Source organism: Dendrobates tinctorius, unplaced genomic scaffold (genome assembly GCF_039654945.1).
Source record: "Dendrobates tinctorius isolate UK_male_01 unplaced genomic scaffold, ASM3965494v1 ptg000022l, whole genome shotgun sequence".
NCBI classification, from domain to species: domain Eukaryota; kingdom Metazoa; phylum Chordata; class Amphibia; order Anura; family Dendrobatidae; genus Dendrobates; species Dendrobates tinctorius.
The window spans coordinates 24,034,435-24,059,326 of NW_027361690.1; the positions used below are offsets into that span (position 1 = coordinate 24,034,435).

Sequence of the window (24,892 nt, forward strand, 5' to 3'; positions counted from 1 at the left end):
TCATGTGTCCTACTCCTGAGCTCAGCTTCTACACAACTATTGAAGCAGACGCAGTGTTGGACCAGATGATTTTATTATTTTTAATGCTGCCAGGATGAATTAGTTAAAGATTTAAAAAATCTAAGGTTATGTCAAGTCTAATTTGCAAAAAACGTATCCACCAAATACCCTGTTCTGTTACCTTTTTTACTAGCACTTGCTGTTTACTGTTACTTTTTTACAGCAGAGTATTTTTATGCATTTGTTTTACTGTGTTTTAGTCTTCTGGTGGTGTGAACACTGTCCTACAGACTTGTTCACTGTGTGCATGGCCCATGTGTTTGTATTCAATTGGTTTCTTGTTTTTGCAAGATTAGGGAGGTTTCCACCCATCCCTTGTGGGCCATGCACATAAAAACTGTCTTCTCCAGCGTGTCCACATCGGACATTACCTGTCTGAATCCTGCTCATATAGGTACTATACACATGATCAGGTTTTTAAATACATCAGTTAGGGACTGCTCTGATATGGGGTTACCTTGATGTTTGGTAGAGCGGCTTAGTATACATTTTTTGCAAAAAACGTAATAACCAAATACCCTGCTTTGTTATCTTTATACTAGCACTTGCTGTTTACTGTTACTTTTTTACAGCAGAGTATTTTTATACGTTTGTTTTACGGTGTTTTTCTGTGTTTTGATCTGTTATTTTTAGTTTGTTAGATTGTCTTGTGACAGTAAGATTGATGATATACTTCACCTCATGGTCAAAGAATGGAGAATGCAACTTCCAAAACTGCTTATTTCTGTACATGGAGGTACACAGAAATTTGACCTTCACCCTCGTATTAAAGATGCACTGTCCAAGGGATTTATTAAAGCTGTTGGGACTACACGAGCCTGGATACTGACAGGAGGCGTGAATAATGGTAATTTACCAAACAATATTGTATCATCATTATTAATATGCATTGGAAAAATTATATTCTGCTGGACCTGTGAGTAGACTTGGGTTGGGCTGCCATGTCTTATATCTATAGATGTTCTTTTAAAGGTGTTGCCGAACACATTGAAGATGCTTTGAAGGACCACGCTTCTTATTTGTGCCATAAAGTGTGCACTATTGGAATAACGCCATGGGGTCTAATTGATGGTAGACACGATCTGCTCGGGAGAAATGTAAGCCACATTTCTCCAATGTCTCCCATAGTTGCTATTTCTTTGCATTTGTTAATTATATTGTGCTTTTTATTCCCTGAAGGTTGACGCTCCATATCAGACACTGAGGAACCCTCTGAGCAAACTGCATAAACTGAACAGAGGTCACACCCATTTTATCTTGGTGGATGATGGAACAGTTGGACAGTACGGAGCAGACAATCGCATACGACAGGAATTAGAAAGCAGAATCTCTCTGCAACAAATTCATGCCAGTAATTTGTCCTTTAACTGATGCTTATTGTTAAAACTAATTTTTGTTGTCAACTGTAGAGTTGAGCAAATTTGTTCGGGTTCCCTCTTATTCGGCAAGCTATAGCACTTACCAAATAAGCTGCAGAGGGAACCCGGCTTCCTGGATCACACCGGCTGATCAGCGCCGCAGCTGCATGTGTCGTAGCTGTGTCACTGTCACAGCACATGCATGGAGAACCCATCAAACAGGCTCTCCATGCATGTGCTGTGACTGTCACACAGCTGCAACACTTGCAGCTGAGGAGCCGAACAGCTGATCAGCCGGCCCGATCCAGGAAACCGGGTTCTCTCTGCAGCTTATTTGGCAAGCGCTATAGCTTGCGAATAAGTGGGAACCCGAACAAATTCAACTGCCTTATCAATGAAATATAGAGAAGATACCATATTTAAAATTAATCTATATAATTCTTTTTGAACAATTTCTAAGATTGATCGCTAACACATTTTATGGAATGCTGAAATAATATGTATTTTTAGGGACTGGCAAGAGAATTCCAATTGTGGCTCTGATACTAGAAGGTGGTCCCAACACTATATTTACAGTATTTGACTATCTCCAACAAACACCTCCGGTGCCAGTAGTGGTCTGTGAAGGAAGTGGCAGAGCAGCTGACCTCCTGGTATATGTTTATAAGCAGACAGAGAGTCAAGGGTAAGAGAGTAACTTGCACCATTGGAAAATCTAGTGAAAAATTAAAAAATGTATTATTATTTTCCTTGTTTGTTCTCAGAAATCTTTTGGATGGTGTACAATCTGATATTATTACCACCATAAAGAAAACATTCGGCCTCAATCATACCGAAGCTATGCATATATTCCACACTTTAATGGCATGCATGAAGACCAAGCACCTAGTGAGTTCCATGATCCCTGAATGTTTGACTGCACTTTCAGACTGTACTTCTGCTTCGTAAAGGATTTGTCCTAGTCTTAAATGTGTTGTCTGGTTTATGAAATGCATTTTGAAATCCCCATTAGAAATTCTGATTAAGTAGAGGGGATACCATGTTCATGACCATCAGAGCTGAGAATGACTTCTTTTAGTATCTTTAATCTTAAAGAAACTGTCACTTCTATGCAATAAAAACAGGAAAAGAAACGCAAATAAACGCAAATAATGATGGGCTGCTGGTGGAAAAAAAAGGAATCCGAGATCCTCAATCTTCAGATAGTATGTGTTTCATTCTCCATGCTTTTCAAAGTCATTTTGACTTCTTCCTCAGGAGAACCACAAAAAAGAGGGAACAGCAACTGTCAGTTTAAATAGCTCTAACATTCAAAAACCTGGCGCAAAAAGACAATTGAAAAAAATTCCAATAGAGGTGAGGATAGTGTTTTTTGTTCAGAAATAAAGCTAAATACAAAAATACAACAGTGAGAAAGGGAAATTAAAAGATATTAAGAGTTGGGAAATGTGTGTGATAGTGTTACGCACCTGTTCTAGATCTGTGTTTTGCTTTTCTCACCCTAGTCCTCTACAGACTGTTGTACTCCACGTCGGGCTTTGCAGATAGTCCATTGCAGTGGCGTAGCAACTGTTTGTGGCGCCCGGGGCGGTCGAAAAATTTGCCGCCCCTTTGGTCAATGATAATCCGGATTCCGGAAGCATCCGAAGAGCCCACACTACACTCAAAGATATAATTTTTAGTCTGCTACTAAAGGTACAATCACACTTAGCGATCTACCAGTAATATGACGCGGTCAGGATCGCTGGTACATCGCTAAGTGGTCGCTAGTGAGCTGCCACACAGGCAGATCTCACCAGCGACATCGCTGGGGACGGGGGTCGCTACTTACCAGTCAGACGTGGCGATCCTACGTCCTCCCGCCCGGCTCCACGCTCGTCGCTCGTCTCGCCGCAGGAAGCTGACGACGAGAAACAGTCCTGGACGTTCTCGCGCGATCAGCGATAATCAGCGGGGGAGCGGGTCGTAGGTAAGTATCACACACAGCGATGTCGCTAGCAATATCGCTATATCGTCACAAGTTATAGCGATATTGCTAGCGATATCACTTAGTGTGACAGTACCTTTACTCTGCTGTTATTATTTCTAAATTTCTAGACTTTCATCTTCTTGCAGTTCTCTATATATACACGGGTATAGGATGTGTATGAAATCCAGCAGACCTGTGTATGCGGTCATACATGATGAGAGAGGAACCCCGGTCCCTGCACTCGGCTGTGGGCCACCGTACGGCTGTGTACTTAAGGAGCATCCCCAGAATGACAACCGATGGCGGCAGTGTGACATCACATCACTACGACCATTAGACAGGACGGCTAGATGAGGTCTCCACCATCATCATCTACGACGCAGGACAGAACGTGAACACTGCAGATGATTGGTGGCATTGGACTGGCTGCAGCGGTCACGCGACACCCCTTCCAGACATTGATGACCATAGATTGCCCAAGACTCTGCTGTGAGCATGATGAGCGGCGCTGATCCAGGGGGCAAGAATAGGATTTGGGGGTCTCGGCTTAATTATTCCACCTTGGACCCAACAATACGTGATGGAAATCCCCTTAAACTGTGGTGTAGAGATGAGGAGACCACCCAGCACCGGCCTCACTATCAGGGGGCGCAGAGAATTGCCCCATTTATATCACATCAGGACTACAACCCCCAGCAGACACCCCCACAGTAATGTGCCTGCCCCACACCCCAGGACGCAAGTAATGAGGGGCAGAGAACTGGTGACAGTACAGACCCCAAGGAGCCCTTGTGGGGTCCCAGACGAGGACTGTGGGCTGTCAGTGTGTGCGCCCACCTCCACCTGCCCTGCTGTACTGGGCACAGGAATGGCGCTGGTGTCGGGCACTCACACACCACCGGAGACCTCTCACCTAGTCAGACGGCGGCTCCGCCATGAATGAATGGGGCCTCGGCCCGTCCTCCCGGGAAGGCTGCCAGCGTCCCCACTTCCTCCACAGCCCCCAGCGCCGAAGCCGCCTCAGTACCGAGGAGCAAAGGCTGGAGGGGGCGGGACGCTGCTGAACGACGTCACAGCCCGCCCCTACTATCGATGGCGAACAGGCCGCTCTGCTCAGCCTCATGTGCCCGCACACAGGCCGGCCCGATGCTGCTGCACTGTGCCTCCGCGCTTCTCCCACAGAGGAGATGAATTGCTGCTGCTGCCGCGCCGCCCCCACACACGTGCCGCCTGGGGCGGACCGCCCCCCCCACGCTACGCCACTGGTCCATTGTGATTCCATGTACGCATTAGACCAGCCATATATAAGACTCACCAAGACACACACCTGTGTCTTGGTATTAAGACTTCAGTGTTGCTGGACCTTTGCTAGCTCTATACACCTTGACATGTTCAGCTATTGTCTGTTTGTCTGTGGACTGTTGGATGTTTTCCACCTGCCGGCAGTTTCCTGTACTCCGCCTACCTGCAGTCTCCTGATGTCTTATGACTGCCTGTGATTTCCTGCATGCTGCCTGTCTGTGGTCTTCTGATGTCTTCCACTAGCCAGCAGTCTCCTTCACTCCACCTGTCTGCGTTCTCTGTTATGAATGAGTCACCGTAGGAGGCAAAAACAGAAATGCTAGCTAAGTCCAGAAAACCAGAGAAGTTGGCAGCTATCGGATTGCAGACCCCTGAACCTATCAACACAACTAGCAGTAGCCGTGGGGGGTTCCTACGATGCCCTAGACCCCTCGATCACAGCCGGAGGACTATATAGCCTAAAGACAGAAAGGGAAATCTAAACTGCCCCAGAGCAGACTCCAAAGCAAAAGGCAGCCCCCAACATATAATGACGGTGAAGCAAGAAGAAAGAACACTAACACAGACAGAAAGATAGACTGAGCAAAGACGGGGCCCCAAGCTAACTAGATAGGAAAGGACAGGAAGGCTGCTGTCTGCAATCCGTGAAAAACCCTATGAAAATAAGAGCCAACAAACTGACAGTGAAAAAGGCCCTGAAGACGCTAGGCTTCAAAAAGGCTATGTCAGTACTCAGGAATATTCTGAAGACAGAGCAACCGGCAAAAGGAGATTCAGCTCACCCCAGCAGGGAATGGCAGAATCCAGAAAAGCAAGGCAAACAAAAACAAAACACAAATGCTAACAGGCAAAGCAGAAAACTTAGCTTTAGAGGAGCAGGAATCAGACTGGTCTCCTAGAAGTCCACAGAGAAATCACCCACAGGGCAGAAGGGCGTCGGCAGCCTTATATCCAGTCCGTGACTCCACTCAGCCAGTCATCATCATTAGGCTCAGGTGCCTGATAATCAGGCTCATTACCTTCCTTTACCAGAATAGGGAGTTTACCAGACCTCAGTGACGAAGGGGAAAATGAACTCACAACAGTACCTCCCCCTTGAGGAGGGGTCACCGAACCCTCAACCACGCCACCAGGGCGATCAGGGTGAGCCCGATGAAAGGCACGCACCAATCTTTTGGCATGAATATCAGAGGCAGAGACCCAGGAATTATCCTCCTGACTATAACCCTTCCACTTAACCAAATACTGGAGTCTCCGTCTAGCCAGACGGGAATCCAGTATTTTCTCTACCTCATATTCCAAGTTACCTTCAACCAATACAGGGTCCGGAGGTGCCACCCCAGGAACAACTGGTTCAACAAACCTCTTCAACAAGGACTTATGGAACACATTATGGATCTTAAATGTGACAGGAAGAGCCAAACGAAAAGAGACCGGATTAATAATCTCCAAAATCTTGTAAGGTCCAATAAATCTAGGCTTAAACTTAGGAGAAGCCACCTTCATAGCAATATTTTTTGATGATAACCACACCATATCACCAATCTTAAACTGGGGACCAATGGTCCTATGTCGATTGGAAAACCGCTGGGCCTTTTCCTGGGAGAGAGATAACTTATCCACCGCTTGGTCCCAGATCTGGTGCATTCTCTCCACCACAGTGTCAACACCTGGGCAGGCAGAAGGCTCCACCTGCCCTCAAGAAAATCGAGGATGAAACCCAAAGTTACAAAAAAAAGGTGACATCAAAGTGGCAGAACTAGCTCTATTATTTAAAGCAAATTCGGCCAAGGGCAAAAATGAAACCCAATCATCCTGATCAGCGGAAATAAAACATCTCAAATACGACTCCAAGGTCTGTTTTGTTCTCTCTGTCTGCCCATTGGTCTGAGGGTGAAAAGCAGAGGAGAAGGACAACTGAATTCCCAGCTTGGAACAGAAAGTCCTCCAAAATCTAGACACAAACTGAACTCCTCTGTCAGATACAATGTTCTCAGGAATCCCGTGCAAGCGAACCACCTGTTGCAAAAACAGGGGCACCAACTCAGAGGAAGACAGCAACTTAGGGAGTGGTACAAGATGAACCATCTTAGAGAACCTATCACAAATCACCCAAATAACAGTCATTCTTTGAGAGACCGGCATATCAGAGATGAAATCCATTGAAATATGGGTCCATGGCCTCCTGGGTACCGGCAAAGGCATCAACAACCCACTAGAGCGAGAACAAGATTTAGACCGGGAGCAGGTCCCACAGGACTGCACAAAATTCCTGACATCATGAGACAAGGTGGGCCACGAAAAAGAGCGACTCACCAGATCTCTAGTACCAAAAATACCTGGATGACCAGCCAATGCAGAGCAATGAACTTCAGACATCACTCTCTTCTTCCACTGGTCAGGAACATACAACTTTCCACTGGGACAACGCTCAGGTTTGTCCTCCTGGAACTCTTGCAGAGCAAGTCTCAAATCGGGCGAGATGGCAGAAAGAACTACCCCTTCGCCTAAGATGGTAGCAGGCTTGGTCACCACAGGAGAATCAGCAAAGAAGCTCCTAGAGAGGGCATCTGCCTTGACATTCTTAGTTCCAGGAAGAAAAGAGACCACAAAATCAAAACGTGTAAAAAACAAGGCCCACCTAGCCTGTCTAGGGTTCAAGCGTTTAGCCGACTCTAGGTAAATCAAATTCTTGTGATCAGTGAGGACCACAACTTGATGTTTAGCTCCCTCCAACCAATGTCTCCACTCCTCAAAAGCCCATTTCATGACCAACAGTTCCCGATTCCCCACATCATAGTTACGTTCAGATGGAGAGAACTTTCGGGAAAAGAAAGCACAGGGATTCATTTTAGATGTTACAGGATCCTTTTGGGACAAAACAGCTCCTGCACCAATCTCAGAAGCATCCACCTCTACCTGGAACGGGAGTGAGACATCAGGTTGCCGCAAAACCGGGGCGGAGGTAAATCTTCGCTTCAGCTCCTGAAAGGAAGCAACAGCCTCCGGAGACCAATTCAACACATCAGCACCCTTCTTAGTCAGATCAGTCAATGGCTTGGCAATACTAGAAAATTTTGCTATAAATTTCCGATAAAAATTAGCAAAACCCAAAAACTTCTGGAGGGCCTTCAAAGAAGTGGGCTGAACCCAATCATAAATGGCCTGTACCTTGGCCGGGTCCATTTCAATAGTTGACGGAGATAAAATAAATCCCAAAAATGAAATCCTCTGTACTCCAAAAAGGCATTTCGATCCTTTGACATACAGGGAATTCTCCCTCAAGATCCGGAACACAGTCCGAATATGTTCCACATGAGAATCCCAATCCTTGGAGAAGATCAAAATATCATCCAGATAGATAATCAAAAATGTATCGACAAAGTCTCGGAAAATATCGTTCATGAAGCACTGGAAGACAGAAGGGGCATTAGTGAGCCCAAAAGGCATCACCAGGTACTCAAAATGTCCCTCCGGAGTATTAAACGCAGTCTTCCATTCATCCCCCTGCTTAATGCGGATAAGATTATACGCCCCCCTGAGGTCAAGCTTGGTAAACCAGCAAGCACCTCTAACTCTAGAGAATAGATCCAAAATCAGGGGTAACGGATACTGATATTTAATAGTAATTTTGTTGAGGGCACGATAATCAATACAAGGCCTTAAAGAACCATCCTTTTTGGCCACAAAAAAAAAAACGGCACCTAAGGGTGAAGAGGATGGTCTAATATGACCCTTCTCCAACGCCTCCTTAATATAGGATCGCATAGCCTCGTGCTCGGGTACAGATAAATTGAAGAGCCGACCCTTGGGAAATTTACACCCCGGGCTCAGTTCAATTGCACAGTCATAACTCCTATAAGGAGGCAAAGATGCAGACTCATTCTCACTAAATACATCATAAAAGTCCGCCAAATAGTCAGGAACATCATGCGACTGAGGAGAGGTGGAAAAAACCAGGGCCTCACTAAAGGCACACCGACAACCCCAACTCACCACAGACACAGATTTCCAATCCAAAACTGGATTATGAATTTGCAACCAGGGAAACCCCAGAACAACGGCATCATGCAGACCATGCAACACCAAAAATCTGCAATTTTCTTGATGGTCTGGGGCGACCCGCATGACCACCTGGGTCCAAAACTGAGGTTTATTTTTCGCCAAAGGAGTAGCATCAATCCCCCTCAAAGGGATAGGCGTCTGCAGAGGTGTCATCGGAAATCCACAATGTTTAGCAAAATCCAATTCCATTAGGTTTAGCGCTGCTCCTGAATCCACAAAAGCCTTGGCGGAAAATGTGGACAGGGAGCAGATCAGAGTAATTGCCAGAAGAAACTTAGGTTGAACACCACCAACAGAAAACGTGTGTGCAAAGCGTTTCTCTCGTTTAGGACAAACAGAAATAATATGCGAGGCATCTCCACAGAAAAAACACAGCTTATTACGCCTTCTGAACTCCTGACGTTGCGCCCTAGACAAAACTCTATCACATTGCATAGGTTCAGACGTCTGTTCAACCGGTGGCAACACCTCTCATGCAATCCTGTGTTCACGTAAACGCCGATCAACCTGAATGGCTAATGACATAGAATCGTCCAGACCAGAGGGAACAGGAAATCCCACCATAGTATCTTTTACGGCTTCTGACAAACCCTTCCGAAAGAGAGCAGCCAAGGCATTATCATTCCAGGTAGTAAGGACCGCCCACTTTCGGAACTTTTGACAGTACAACTCTGCAGAATCTCGACCCTGGTTCAATGCCAACAGGGTCTTTTCAGCCTGATCAATAGCATTAGGTTCGTCATACAACAACCCCAAGGCTTGAAAGAATGCGTTCACATTAGTCAGAATAGGATCATCTGGTTTCAAAGAAAACGCCCAATCCTGGGGATCGCCACGCAGCAAAGAGATGACAACTTTAACCTGCTGCGCGGAGCTCCCTGATGAGTTAGGCTTCAAGGCAAAAAATAATTTACAATTATTTTTGAAACTCAAAAATTTAGATCGATCCCCAAAAAATACATCAGGTGTAGGGATCTTTGGTTCAACAGCATGCGAACGAGCAAGGTAGGCGGAAATTCCCCGCACTTCCGCAGCGAGCTGCTCCACATGATCAGACAATTGCTTTATCTCCATTGAGAGAAAAAAAAATTCCCCCTACGGCCTCAGAGATATAGAGGAAAGAATATACACACTTTTCTTTTTTTTTTTTTTTTTTTTAAACACAATTCTTTTCTGCTATTGAGTACCCTAGGATCTGCGGTATGGCGGGTGATTCTGCTATGAATGAGTCACCGTAGGAGGCAAAAACAGAGATGCTAGCTAAGTCCAGAAAACCAGAGAAGTTGGCAGCTATCGGATTGCAGACCCCTGAACCTATCAACACAACTAGCAGTAGCCGTGGGGGGTTCCAACGATGCCCTAGACCCCTCGATCACAGCCGGAGGACTATATAGCCTAAAGATAGAAAGGGAAATCTAAACTGCCCCAGAGCAGACCCCAAAGCAAAAGGCAGCCCCCAACATATAATGACGGTGAAGCAAGAAGAAAGAACACTAACACAGACAGAAAGATAGACTGAGCAAAGACGGTGCCCAAGCTAACTAGATAGGAAAGGACAGGAAGGCTGCTGTCTGCAATCCATGAAAAACCCTATGAAAATAAGAGCCAACAAACTGACAGTGAAAAAGGCCCTGAAGACGCTAGGCTTCAAAAAGGCTATGTCAGTACTCAGGAATATTCTGAAGACAGAGCAACCGGCAAAAGGAGATTCAGCTCACCCCAGCAGGGAATGGCAGAATCCAGAAAAGCAAGGCAAACAAAAACAAAACACAAATGCTAACAGGCAAAGCAGAAAACTTAGCTTTAGAGGAGCAGGAATCAGACTGGTCTCCTAGAAGTCCACAGAGAAATCACCCGCAGGGCAGAAGGGCGTCGGCAGCCTTATATCCAGTCCGTGACTCCACTCAGCCAGTCATCATCATTAGGCTCAGGTGCCTGATAATCAGGCTCATTACCTTCCTTTACCAGAATAGGGAGTTCACCAGACCTCAGTGACGAAGGGGAAAATGAACTCACAACAGTTCTCCTGGTGTCTTCCGTCTGCCTGCTGTTCCCTGCATTCCACCCACCTGCAACTCCCTGGTTCATCTGCCTGCCTGCAGTCTCCTGACATCTTCTGCCTGCCTGCTGTTACCTGTTCTCCACCTACATGACTGTGGTTTCTTGATATTTATTGTGTGCTTGCCTGTGGTCACCTGAACATCTCAAGTTGCCAGCAGCTATCTGCATCCTGCCTACCTGTGGTCTCCTGGACGTCTTCCATCTGCCTGCAGACCTTGGGCTTGGAGAATCCACCTCGCCTGGTGAGTCTAACAGATATGTTGCGAAAAGGTAGTGAGGGACATGAAGAGTAATTTAAGGTACAATTGAAAATGTAATGTAGGAAAGCCAGGTAGAATCCTAGCACTGCAGATCTTGAGTAGATGCATATGGCTATCTTTGACTAATAACCAGGGCATGTGTATAACTTGGAGCTCTGAGCCTGTTAGGGATGTTGAGCAGAATGGAGTGTGTTGAAGCTGGTGAGTGACCAGCCATAATGTAAGCTGTAGATTTGGCAGAGAAAAGCCACAGTCTCTCTAAGATGGGAGACTGCACAAGTCCACTAGGAAAGCTGAGCAGTGTGTGTTGGAGCTGAAAAGTAGCGTGTGGAAGCTGCTGGAGCTTAGACTAAAGGTGATAGAGACTGGCAGGAACATACCTCTTCTTTGTGTAAAGTTTGCTCCAGGAGAACGGACTGTATAAATCATCTTATTGTATGCGAGAGGAAAAAAAGACCTCTGGTGTTGGCAGTTTCTGCGAGAAGCTGATAGGGAAAGGACTGTAATCTGTTCAGTGAGCCAGCACTGACTTATATTTGCCTGTTGAATTAACTGTTTATTTGCTGCTATAGCTTTGTGCCCAGAAGACGCTGCTTTGGGTTTGAATCTCTTGGCGTTTTATGAAAGCAATAAAACTGCACATTTGGTCCAAACCACTTCTGAGAGCATGAACCACAACAGTATCTATTTGAAAAAGGGAAAGAAAGTTAAAAAAATAATAAATTTGTGTGTATATTATCTAAGTATAAACGCCAACAAAAAGTACAGTTTAAAATAAATGAATTAAAGCGTAAAAGAAAGAAAGGTAAGATGAGAAAGTTCGGAAGTGGATTCCCAAGTATAGACTAGAGGGCATGAGAAAGAGAAAAAACGGGTCTGAACTAACCAGAGAGCTTTGGAAGGGGAATCCCAAGCTTGAACTCATAATGGAGAGCGAAAAGGGGAATCTCAAGTAACCAGCCTTGATCACTAGTGAGAGTGGAAAGGAAGCATTGAAGAAGTGGTTCCACTAAAAGGATCGTCTTGGGAATCCTAAGTAAGAAGCCAGTAGCACTTTTGAGAGTGGAAAGGAATTGTTGAAAGAGTTGTGCTACTGAAAGGATTGTGTTGCCAAATGGAAAAATATAGAGGGATAAAAAGTGAAGAAGTATTTAATGAATTGATGTAGTTGTGAGGAAGACAATAGTAAGAAGGGGGTAAAGTAAAGATCCCCAATTCACATCAGGACTACAAGATTCCAGGTACTTTCAGCTGCATCACATCTAATGTGGTGTACTTAATTATTTGTACTAAATCTCCAACTGAGTGTCTGTATGTAGGAGAGACAGGGCAAAAGCTTAGAACAAGGATAAATTCTCACCACCACACAATAAGAGAAAAAAAGAATGGATCTACCTGTGGCCAAACATTATTGTATGCTTGTGGGTCGCCCGGCAGGGTGGTGGGGTACTCGGTACCAAGCCGGTATCTCAGAGGGAAGTGTCACAGTAGCGGTGACCCGGTCCGTGGCCCTGGGAGTCCATGTAAAAGGGGTTAAGAGTGGCTGGTTAAAGTTTAAGTGGATGATACGTGACGCCACCTGTGGTGCTCGGCAATAAAGGGGTTAAGCCGACGCTGCAGGCAGATCCTCTGGGACAGATGGTATAAGGCAGCAAGATGTAATAGCTCCCCACAGGTAGAGCTGTAGTCCCAGGGCAGTGGTAATAGGTGTTGAGGAAGAGGGTGTAGTGTCTGGCACAGAGATATAGCAGTGCTGGAGGGTTTGCAGGAAGAATGCAATGACACAACAGGGTGCAGTTTCCGTTACCTTTACTGTGCTTTGTAAGTGCAGTCCAGGGTCCAGATTACAGATGGAACAGAGGCTGGCCAGCTTGGAAGCAACTAAGGAATCTCTCTATGCAGATGGGTTGTGTAGTCTCCTTTCTAGCGCTTTCTGAGGTACTTGCAGTACTGTGTTACACTGAAGTTCCACTTGCTTGTTCTCTTTTAGAACTCCATCGTATGGCAGACAGCAGTAGCCTCCTTCTTCTGGGTCACACGTTGCTGTTGTGCCTCCGAGTCTTATGTTGGAACAGAGCATTTACAGCTTCCTATTCCTCCGGTTTCTGTTGCAGGAACATCAGTATCCGTACAACCTTGGAGACCGGACTCCAGACCATGCGCTACAGCTAGAAATGAGCCTGAACTCTGTTCAATCCTCCAGCTCGTCTCCTCACATCCACACACATTTCCCTCCTCACACGAACTAACTAATTTCCCCTTCCTGGCCTCCAGAGAGCAGCTCCTCCCCCAGTTTTGGTTCAGAGCTCCCTCTGCTGGCCTGGGGTGGGAACTGTGATGTGTGTTGTATTTTACTGATAGAGAGATCCTTCATTGCTTCCAAGCATGACATCACCCTCCCTAGGAGGAAGGTAATGCCACGGTGGCGACCATACTCCTGGGGGCGCCACACTTGATCACAGCACCATAGAAATGAAATTACTTGTATTGAAAGGTAACTTCAAATCTCAGAGAGACAAAAGGGTCTGTGACTATAAACTTATGAAAACCTTTGACACACTCATTACAGGAATTAATGTGTCGCATGGATTTATGTCTTTTTACATCAATTAAGGAATTTGCTCTTCAGACCTTGTGGGGGCATCACAACACAGAACCAGACCCTAATCAGAGGAGAATAAAACTTTCACTCCTTATCTACCAACTGTTCCAATATTTATCGACACAACTGTTTATCACTCTCCCATAATGACAGTTCTGTGATGTGTTGTGTATAAATATGTGTTTCTTTAGAATGCACTACCCAGGTTAATGCGATTAATCCCCAATCCCCTCCGTTTTAAGCATGCCCTAAAAATGCATTTGTTCAGACTGGCCTATCGCCTCAACGCATTAACCTAAATATCCATGTGTGGCTCATTCAAAATTTTTTACCATAACCAGGTTCCTCGAATCATGTTCTCACATGCTTTATTCATTTAAAAGCCCTCTGTGTCTGTACTGTTACATATTTAGACTGTTAACAGGTTCAAGCAGCATCACAGGAACACCCGATTTTTACAATATGGCTGGTCCGAGCAATAAAAGCAATTATTACTATCCACCTTTCGTGTCTCCCTTTTTCCTTATAGATTGTAAGCTTGCGAGCAGGGCCCTCATTCCTCTTGGTATCTGTTTTGATCTATGTGTTTATTGGTATGCTGTAATGTCTATTGTCTGTAGAAGTCCCCTCTATAATGTAATGTGCTGCAGAATATGTTGGCGCTATAGAAATAAAATTATTATTATTATTCAGATTTTGCATTAGTCAATGCCTGATGAATAGACCTGAGTAGTCTCGAAAGCTTGCAATTTGTTACCATCTTTTCAGTTAGCCATTCAAAGATATCAACCACTGAGGTTCTAAATATTTTTCTATCTACTAGCTAACATGGTACAAAGATATACCGAATATACTCGTGTATAAGCCGAGACTTTCAGCACTTTTTTTTGTGCTGAAAACACCCCTCTCAGCTTATACACGAGACATTGCTGGTGGGGGAGGGGGGATGTGGGAGCAGAAGAAGAAGAAGACATCATACTCACCCTCCTGGCGTCATCGCTGCATATCAGTCCTTGCATCTCAGTCCGGGTGCCGGCATCTCTCTTCCTGTCTTCTTCCTTCCAGTGCTGAGCGGTCATGTGGTACCACTCATTAAAGTAATGAATATGCACGCGTCTCCACTCCCATAAGTGTGGAGCGCATATTCATTACTTTAATCAGCGGTGTCACATGACCGCTCAGCACTGGAAGGAAGACAGGAAGAGAGATGCTGGCGCCCGTCCCGGACGGAGATGCAGGGACTCAGATGTAGCAGTGGCAGGAGGGTGAGTAGGACTAGGGAAGGGTGAGCCATGCGATATTCACCTGTCCCAGTTCCACCGCCAGGCTGTGTCTTCCACATCCACTGGCTGTGACATTCAGGTCAGAGGGTGCGATGACGTGCTTAGTGCGCACCCTCTGCCTGAACAGTCACTGCAGAGAGATGGAAGACACAGCGGCATGCAGCGGTGGAACAGGGAGAGGTGAACATCGCAAGTGCCGGGGGCCTGAGCCAACGGCAACATCGGCACCTGACCCCATAGCGCGCCAGGGTCCCCGCATCCTCAGGACATCGACACTTGGCCCCCAGCAACGAGAGGTGAGTATGTCATTTTTTTTATCGCAGCATTATATGGCGGATATTTTAATATGGAGCATCTTATGGGTCCAGCAACCTTTATGGAGCATTATATGGGGCATATTTTAATATGGAGCATCTTATGGGGCCATTACACTGTGTTACCAAGTGTTTGTCCCTCTGACAATTTTGAGTGTTCCTGATAGATTTTTTTTCCGGTTGATTTCAGAAATTACTTCAGATTTTTCCTATCACGTAAGGTTTTTGAGAAATGATATGAAACATTACAATATTCTGCTATAATTCTAAAAACTCATATGAACTTTTTGTGAAACAGTATATTCTGAATTTTCCACTGAAATAACATAAATCGCTGATCTACACATATGCAAGCACTTATTATGCGAATTCCAAGCAGGCGCAGTGAATCATTTGGCTGACTATGTACAGAGCATACCACATCTCATGGGCAGGGGAAGAATCAAAACACAGAACTGACATACTTAGAGCATGGCTGAATGAATCACGACCTTCAATGCCATTCACTGTCCCAATGATATGGAGAGAGCAGAGAGATCGTGTAACAGATTGCTACTTCTGCCTTATAAATGTAATAGGAAATTCAGCAAAAAACAAGAAATCAATAGAATATCATAATCTTCCTTCAGCCATAAGACCAGTGCCACACGATGAAAGTCTTCGTGTTCCATAACCGCCCAAAGTATGGACAATGGAGGACGACGAAGATGAACTGACAATGTCAGAGAAAAACGAAACTGCTGCAGACCCAGACTTTGAGCCTTCTACATCTAATCCACATCTGTTCAGTCAAGCTGATCTGAGTGACTTAGTCAGAGATTTGAAATTGTCAAAGAGGCAGGCAGAATTATTGGGATCAAGGCTACAAGAATGGAATCTCTTATTACCATGAACAAGAGTTTCTGTTTTTTGCAGTCGTTAAGAAGACCTTAATCAATTTTTCAACCATGCTGACATTTTAAGCTTTTGCAACGATGTCTTGGGGTTGTTTGGTGCTCTTGGATGCTAACATGACAAGAAGGAATGGCGACTGTTCATTGACTTGCCAGTTTTAAGTCTGCAGGCTGTTTTACTACACAACGGAAATATCTCTCCTTCTACACCTATTGGACATGCCGTGCACATGAAAGAAACGTAAGAGAATATGGAGTTACTGTTGACCCACATTAATAGAAATTATAACTGGAACTGTTGTGAGTTCATTTTCCCCTCCATCACTGAGGCCTGGTGAACTCCCTATTCTAGTGAAGGAAGGTAGTGAGCCTGATTATCAGGCACCTGGGACTAATGAAGACGATTGGCTGAGTGGAGTCACTGACTGGATTTAAGGCAGCCTACGCCCTTTCTGCCCTGCGGGTGATTTCTCTGTGGACTCTTGGACACCAGTCTGATTCCTGCTCTCCTAAAGCTAAGTTTTCTGTTTTGCCTTTTTGCATCTAAGATTTGTTTTTGTTTTTCTTGCTTTTTGGATTCTGCCACTCCCTGCTGGAGTGTGCAGTGTTCCGTGAGCTCTGTCTTCTGAAAGTACCTGATTGCTGATTTAGTTTTTGAAGCTTAGTTGCTTCAGGGCCATTTTTATATCAGCTTGTTGGCTTTTGTCTCTGATAGGGTTTTGGCAGATTGCAGACCGCAGCCTTCCTATCCGTTCCTATCTAGGTAGTTTTTGGGCCCCGTCTTTGCTCAGCCTGTCTTTCTGTCTGTGTAAGTGTTTTCATCTTGGTTCAGCGTCATTATATGTGGGGGGCTGCCTATTGCTTTGGGGTCTGCTCTGGGGCAGTTAGATTTCCCCTTTCCTTCTTTAGGCCTATGTATCTCTCCGGCTGTGATCGAGGGGTCTAGGTCATCGTAGGAACCCCCCACGGCTACTGCTAGCTTTGTTGATAGGTTCAGGGGTCTGCAATCTGATAGTTGCCAACTTCTCTGGTTTTCAGGACTTAGCTAGCATTTCTGTTTTTGCCTCCTACGGTGACTCAATCATAACAGAATCACCCGCCAAACCGCAGATCCTGGGGTACTCAATAGCAGGAAAGAATTGTGTTTAAAAAAAAGGTGTGTGTATATTCTTTCCTCTATATCTCTGAGGCCGTAGGGGGAATTTTTTTTTCTCTCAATGGAGATAAAGCAAGTGTCTGATCGTGTGGAGCAGCTCGCTGCTGAAGTGCGAGGAATTTCCGCCTATCTTGCTCGTTCACATGCTGTTGAACCAAAGATCCCCACACCTGATGTATTTTTTGGGGATCGATCTAAATTTTTGAGTTTCAAAAATAATTGTAAATTATTTTTTGCTTTGAAGCCTAACTCGTCAGGGAGCCCCAGGATTGGGCGTTTTCTTTGAAACCAGATGACCCTATTCTGACTAATGTGAACGCATTTTTTCAAGCCTTGGGGTTGCTGTACGACGAACCTAATGCTATTGATCAGGCTGAAAAGACCCTGTTAGCATTGAACCAGGGTCGAGAATCTGCAGAGTTGTACTGTCAAAAGTTCCGAAAGTGGGCGGTCCTTACTACCTGGAATGATAGTGCCTTGGCTGCTCTCTTTCGGAAGGGTTTGTCAGAAGCCGTAAAAGATACTATGGTGGGATTTCCTGTTCCCTCTGGTCTGGACGATTCTATTTCTTTAGCCATTCAGGTTGATCGGCGTTTACGTGAACGCAGGATTACACGAGAGGTGTTGCCACCGGTTGAACAGACGTCTGAACCTATGCAATGTGATAGAGTTTTGTCTAAGGCGCAACGTCAGGAATTCAGAAGGCGTAATAAGCTGTGTTTTTTCTGTGGAGATGCCTCACATGTTATTTCTGTTTGTCCTAAATGTGAGAAACGCTTTGCACACACGTTTTCTGTTGGTGGGGTTCAGCCTAAGTTTCTTTTGGCGATTACTCTGATCTGTTCCCTGTCCACATTTTCCGCCAAGGCTTTTGTGGATTCGGGAGCAGCGCTAAACCTAATGGACTTGGATTTTGCTAAACGTTGTGGATTTCCGTTGACACCTCTGCAGACGCCTATCCCTTTGAGGGGGATTGATGCTACCCCTCTGGCTAAAAATAAACCTCAGTTTTGGACCCAGTTGGTCATGCGGGTCGCCCCAGACCACCAAGAAAATTGCAGATTTTTGGTGTTGCATGGTCTGCATGATGCCGTTGTTCTGGGGTTTCCCTGGTTGCAGATTCATAATCCAGTTTTGGATTGGAAGTCTGTGTCTGTGGTGAGTTGGGGTTGCCGGTGTACCTTTAGTGAGGCTCCGGTTTTTTCCATCTCTCCTCAGTCGCATGAGGTTCCTGACTATTTGGCGGACTACTATGATGTACTTAGTGAGAATGAGTCTGCGTCCTTGCCTCCTCATAGGAGTTATGACTGTGCAATTGAACTAAACCCGGGGTGTAAATTTCCTAAGGGTCGGCTCTTCAATTTATCTGTACCCGAGCACGAGGCTATGCGGTCCTATATTAAGGAGGCGTTGGAGAAGGGTCATATTAGACCATCCTCTTCACCCTTAGGTGCCGGTTTTTTTTTTGTGGCCAAGAAGGATGGTTCTTTAAGGCCTTGTATTGATTATCGTGCCCTCAATAAAATTACTATTAAATATCAGTATCCGTTACCCCTGATTTCGGATCTATTCTCTAGAGTCAGAGGTGCTTGCTGGTTTACCAAGCTTGACCTCAGGGGGGGCGTATAATCTTATCCGCATTAAGCAGGGGATGAATGGAAGACGGCGTTTAATACTCCGTAGGGACATTTTGAGTACTTGGTGATGCCTTTTGGGCTCACTAATGCCCCTTCTGTCTTCCAGTGCTTCATGAACGATATTTTCCGAGACTTTGTCGATAAATTTTTGATTATCTATCTGGATGATATTTTGACCTTCTCCAAGGATTGGGATTCTCATGTGGAACATATTCGGACTATGTTCCGGATCTTGAGAGAGAATTCTCTGTATGTCAAAGGATCAAAATGCCTTTTTGGAGTACAGAGAATTTCTTTTTTGGGATTTATTTTGTCTCCGTCAACTATTGAAATGGACCCGGCCAAGGTACAGGCCATTTATGATTGGGTTCAGTCCACTTCTTTGAAGGCCCTCCAGAAGTTTTTGGGTTTTGCTAATTTTTATCGGAAATTTATAGCAAAATTTTCTAGTATTGCCAAACCATTGACTGACCTGACCAGGAAGGGTGCGGATGTGTTGAATTGGTCTCCGGAGGCGGTTGCTTCCTTTCAGGAGCTGAAGCGTAGATTTACCTCCGCCCCGGTTCTGCGGCAACCTGATGTCTCACTCCCGTTCCAGGTAGAGGTGGATGCTTCTGAGATTGGTGCAGGAGCGGTGTTGTCCCAAAAGGATCCGGTAACATCTAAAATGAATCCCTGTGCTTTCTTTTCCCGTAAGTTCTCTTCATCTGAACGTAACTATGATGTGGGGAATCGGGAACTGTTGGCCATGAAATGGGCATTTGAGGAGTGGAGACATTGGTTGGAGGGAGCCAAACATCAAGTTGTGGTCCTCACTGACCACAAAAATTTGATTTACCTAGAGTCGGCTAAACGCTTGAACCCTAGACAGGCCAGGTGGGCCTTGTTTTTTACACGTTTTGATTTTGTGGTCTCTTTCCTTCCTGGAACTAAGAATGTCAAGGCAGACGCCCTCTCTAGGAGTTTCTTTGCTGATTCTCCTGTGGTGACCAAGCCTGCCACCATCTTAGGCGAAGGGGTAGTTCTTTCTGCCATCTCGCCCGATTTGAGACTTGCTCTGCAAGAGTTCCAGGAGGACAAACTTGAGCGTTGCCCCAGTGGAAAGTTGTATGTTCCTGACCAGTGGAAGAAGAGAGTGATGTCTGAAGTTCATTTCTCTGCATTGGCTGGTCATCCAGGTATTTTTGGTAATAGAGATCTGGTGAGTCGGTCTTTTTGGTGGCCCACCTTGTCTCATGATGTCAGGAATTTTGTGCAGTCCTGTGGGACTTGCTCCCGGTCTAAATCTTGTTCTCGCTCTAGTGGGTTGTTGATGCCTTTGCCGGTCCCCAGGAGGCCATGGACCCATATTTCAATGGATTTCATCTCTGATATGCCGGTCTCTTTTCGTTTGGCTCTTCCTGTCACATTTAAGATCCATAATGTGTTCCATAAGTCCTTGTTGAAGAGGTTTGTTGAGCCAGTTGTGCCTGAGGTGGCACCTCCGGACCCTGTATTGGTTGAAGGTAACTTGGAATATGTGGTAGAGAAAATTCTGGATTCCCGTCTGGCTAGATGGAGACTCCAGTATTTGGTTAAGTGGAAGGGTTATGGTCAGGAGGATAATTCCTGGGTCTCTGCCTCTGATATTCATGCCAAAAGATTGGTGCGTGCCTTTCATCGGGCTCACCCTGATCGCCCTGGTAGCGTTGTTGAGGGTTCGGAGACCCCTCCTCAAGGGGGGGGTACTGTTGTGAGTTCATTTTCCCCTCCGTCACTGAGGCCTGGTGAACTCCCTATTCTAGTGAAGGAAGGTAGTGAGCCTGATTATCAGGCACCTGGGACTAATGAAGACGATTGGCTGAGTGGAGTCACTGACTGGATTTAAGGCAGCCTATGCCCTTTCTGCCCTGCGGGTGATTTCTCTGTGGACTCTTGGACACCAGTCTGATTCCTGCTCTCCTAAAGCTAAGTTTTCTGTTTTGCCTTTTTGCATCTAAGATTTGTTTTTGTTTTTCTTGCTTTTTGGATTCTGCCACTCCCTGCTGGAGTGTGCAGTGTTCCGTGAGCTCTGTCTTCTGAAAGTACCTGAGTGTTGATTTAGTTTTTGAAGCTTAGTTGCTTCAGGGCCATTTTTATATCAGCTTGTTGGCTTTTGTCTCTGATAGGGTTTTGGCAGATTGCAGACCGCAGCCTTCCTATCCGTTCCTATCTAGGTAGTTTTTGGGCCCCGTCTTTGCTCAGCCTGTCTTTCTGTCTGTGTAAGTGTTTTCATCTTGCTTCAGCGTCATTATATGTGGGGGGTTGCCTATTGCTTTGGGGTCTGCTCTGGGGCAGTTAGATTTCCCCTTTCCTTCTTTAGGCCTATGTATCTCTCCGGCTGTGATCGAGGGGTCTAGGTCATCGTAGGAACCCCCCACGGCTACTGCTAGTTGTGTTGATAGGTTCAGGGGTCTGCAATCTGATAGTTGCCAACTTCTCTGGTTTTCAGGACTTAGCTAGCATTTGTTTTTGCCTCCTACGGTGACTCAATCATAACATGGAACATATGTGGTGATCTAAAAGTTGTTGCACTTCTTCTTGAACTGCAGCTTGGATATACCAAGTATTGTTGTTTTATTTGTGAGTGAGATAGTTGTGCACGAGAAATGCACTATTTCAGAAAGGCCTGGCCACTCCGCAAAAACCTTGTTGCTGGACAGAAGAATGTTAAGCACAATCCTCTCGTTGATCCAGCAAAGATATTTCTCCCTCCTTTGCATATTAAACTTGGGCTTATGAACAATTTTGTCAAAGTAATGAACAAAGAATCAGAAGCCTTTTGTCACACCCCCAGACTCTTACCTGGGGGTCCCGCCCCCTGGCGCACCCCCAGTCTGCTCCCACGCTGCTCCCCATCTGCCTTTTCGGGGTGGCGGCACGTCAGAGGTCCACGCATGTGAGCTCGCTCATCCTCTGCTGCGGGGCATCTTGGGAGTTCATGTCCCGGTGGCTCCGCCCCATCATGGCGGCTCCCACCGGGAATTTCTGCTTGCCGTCTCGGCAGGTAAGATGCCTGTTTGTCGCACTCTGTGGCGCCTGCAATTCTTAGCGTGGCGTCCCTCCTCGTCTCTCAGGCCCATGCATCCTATTCCCAGCACGTTCTCTGCCTCTGTCCTGTTGCCGTCTGGCTTCCCTGTCTTTTGCCTGCCTGTCCTTGCTCCCTGTTCTGTCTGCCCATCCTGCCTAGCCTTCTCCTTCGGTACCTCTGCTAGCCCGTCCTTGTCAGCCTTCTGTCCATTCATCCACTCTGTCAGTTCTGTTTCTCTGCTGTGGCTACCTGCCCTGTCTCTCCCATTCTCATTTGTGTCCTTCTTCCCTTTCAGCATCTGGCCCTGGCCTGACCAGGCCTTTCCAGTCCATCTCGGCCTCCTTAGTCCTCCGTTCCACCACCTTCTCTCCATCTTCACCTCGGCCTTCTTCAGACCCCTCCGGTATACACCCTAAGCCGCCCCTTTGGTTTCCGGCTGTTGTGGTTCCTTCTCCCTCGGGCCTGCCCATAACACTCCCTGTATAGGGGGTGGTCATCACCTGGCCCGCTCGCCATTGGGGGCTCTGGAGCCACGACCCAGAGGGTCCACATCCGGGTTCCTCTCTAGAACCCTAACACCTTTTCTTAATTGCGACAGAAATTTCCAAGAATAAGTGATGCAAAGATTAAAGAAGGTATTTTTATTGGCCCACAGATCAGAGATATAATGAATGACAGTAGCTTTGATGGTCTTTTGCAAGGTGCTGAACAAGTGGCATGGAGAGGGCAGGGCACCGAACTTTGAACAACTCGTGGACAACATGCTCACAGCATATCATTTGATGAAACGCAATATATCACTAAAAATGCATTTTCTACATTCTCACTTGGCCTTTTTTCTAGCCAATCTTGGTGCTGTTAGCGATGAACACGGTAAAAGAGTTCACATTGCGCTGATGGAGAAAAGGTACCAGGGAAAATGGAGTGCATCTATGCTGGCTGACTATTGCTGGAATCTTATTCGGGAAGCATCTGACATGGATTATAAACGAAAGTCATTTGCAAAACACTTTTGAACAATTGCTTTTGCTACTGACATCGATGCACATGTATGTAGTGTCTCGGACGTCATAATGTAGACTATAAACTCTTGTTTCTTAAAAACCTTATGTGATACAGACTTTTGGAGTACATATTCATGTTCAGCATATCAAAATCTATAAGATACAATAAAATTTTCTCAGTGGACAAGAACTTCCCTGAAATTTGTTGCGCAGTGTTATTGTGTAAGGATTTCCAGTTTGTCAAGGAGCGCTTCCGGCTGATTCATTAATTACTCCTAATATTTAAGGGAATATCCAGTTTATTATTAGACATAAAAACACAACGCGTTTTGGCTATACATAAAATTGCCTTCATCAGGTAAAATCATATATATCTTTAAAAGACACATTTATATAGGGAAAAAAAAAAAAAGGTTCCACCCTTCAATCAATTATCATCGATTAAAAACACATGCACACCTCTCCAAACTGTTGGGAGGCTAGCTGTAGGTGGAATCTATATTGCTTGGAATCTAATAAAACAAAAAAAAAACAACAAAAAAAAACATTTTCTATGTGTTTTTTCCTTTTTCTCCTTTTTTCCCCTTTTCCTCCCTCTTCCTTCCCTTTCCTTCTCCTTTTTCCTTTCATTTCACCCTTCTCTTCTCATTATACATATACTTCTTCCATGTTTAAAATTAAAAAAATTAATAAGGTTATTTATCGTTTCGCATCCATAATAAAAAATTTGTATATATCTCTGATGAGTCAAAACTATTTTTCCAACCCATAGATAATTTCATTTTAGTAGTTTCATCACTAGGGACCATCAGATTAACTAGTATCTGTTGGGACTAGAACTCATGCATTCATATTCCCTGTATCTTTATCACACTTACATAGTTACTCTATAGAGCCACCCACATGTATCATCTCTGGGTGCTTAGTTTCTTTCAATGGGGTTTTTAGCCATTGATTTCCAGCCGGGGATATTTGTGTTCCACAAAAATCATTATCATAAACTAGAGGAAACATCTCATCAGAAATGGCATATGATCACTTTCTTAAGGGGGATTCAAAGCGAACCAACAAGAAACCAGTAGTGAATATATCAAAGAATCTTTTTAGACTTAAGACAACAGTACTATATATTTTCTAGCTTATCATAGAGGCCATCTGGATACAGAGTCCTCAATCTGTATATCCAGAAGGCCTCTTTTTATTTAACCCCTTTCTGTCATGTGACGTACTATCCCGTCCATGTGCCCTGGGACTTAATTCCCAGGGACGGGATAGTACGTCACAGCGATCAGCGGCGCCCACATGGTGAGCGCCGCTGATCGCGTCTGGGTGTCAACTGATTATCACAGCTGACACCCGGCATAATGTGTCAGGGGCGGTCACGGACCACCCCCGACACGTTAACCCCTTGCACACCGCAATCAAACACGATCGCGGTGTACCGGGGGTTAAAGAGAAGCATTGGCGGGGAGGGGGCTCCCTCCGTGCTTCCCTGAGCCCCCCACAGCAGCGCAATGTGCAGCGCTGCTGCTGGGGGCTCCATCCCTGCAGGTGCCCGAATTCAAGATGGCGACGGGGACCCTCGGGGGCCTGCAGGGAGCTGGCTTCCTCAGTGCCTGCAAAGCGCAGGCATGAGGAAAGCCTGTGCAGTGCCTGTGACAGATCGCTGATCTGTCACAGTGATCTGTGATGTGACAGATCAGCGATCTGTCACATGACAGCTATGTCCCCCCTGGGACAATGTAATAAAGTTAAAAAAAAAAAAAGGTGTAAAAATAATTTAAAAAAAAAAATCGCTAAATAAAAAAAAAAAAATATATATATTCTCTAATAAATTCATTTTTTGGAAATAAAAAAAACCAAAACGCATATTTGGCAT

General features: G+C 45.4%; 1 protein-coding gene across 1 annotated transcript in view; it reads left to right on the forward strand.

Moving 5' to 3' along the window:
- Positions 1–24,892, forward strand: part of LOC141084018 (transient receptor potential cation channel subfamily M member 7-like) — a 311,613-nt gene that overhangs the window by 53,113 nt on the left and 233,608 nt on the right. The window contains 5 exon segments of the mRNA XM_073568395.1: positions 694–907; positions 1,033–1,157; positions 1,240–1,411; positions 1,929–2,103; positions 2,183–2,306. Of these exon segments, the coding sequence (XP_073424496.1) occupies positions 694–907; positions 1,033–1,157; positions 1,240–1,411; positions 1,929–2,103; positions 2,183–2,306 (810 nt within the window).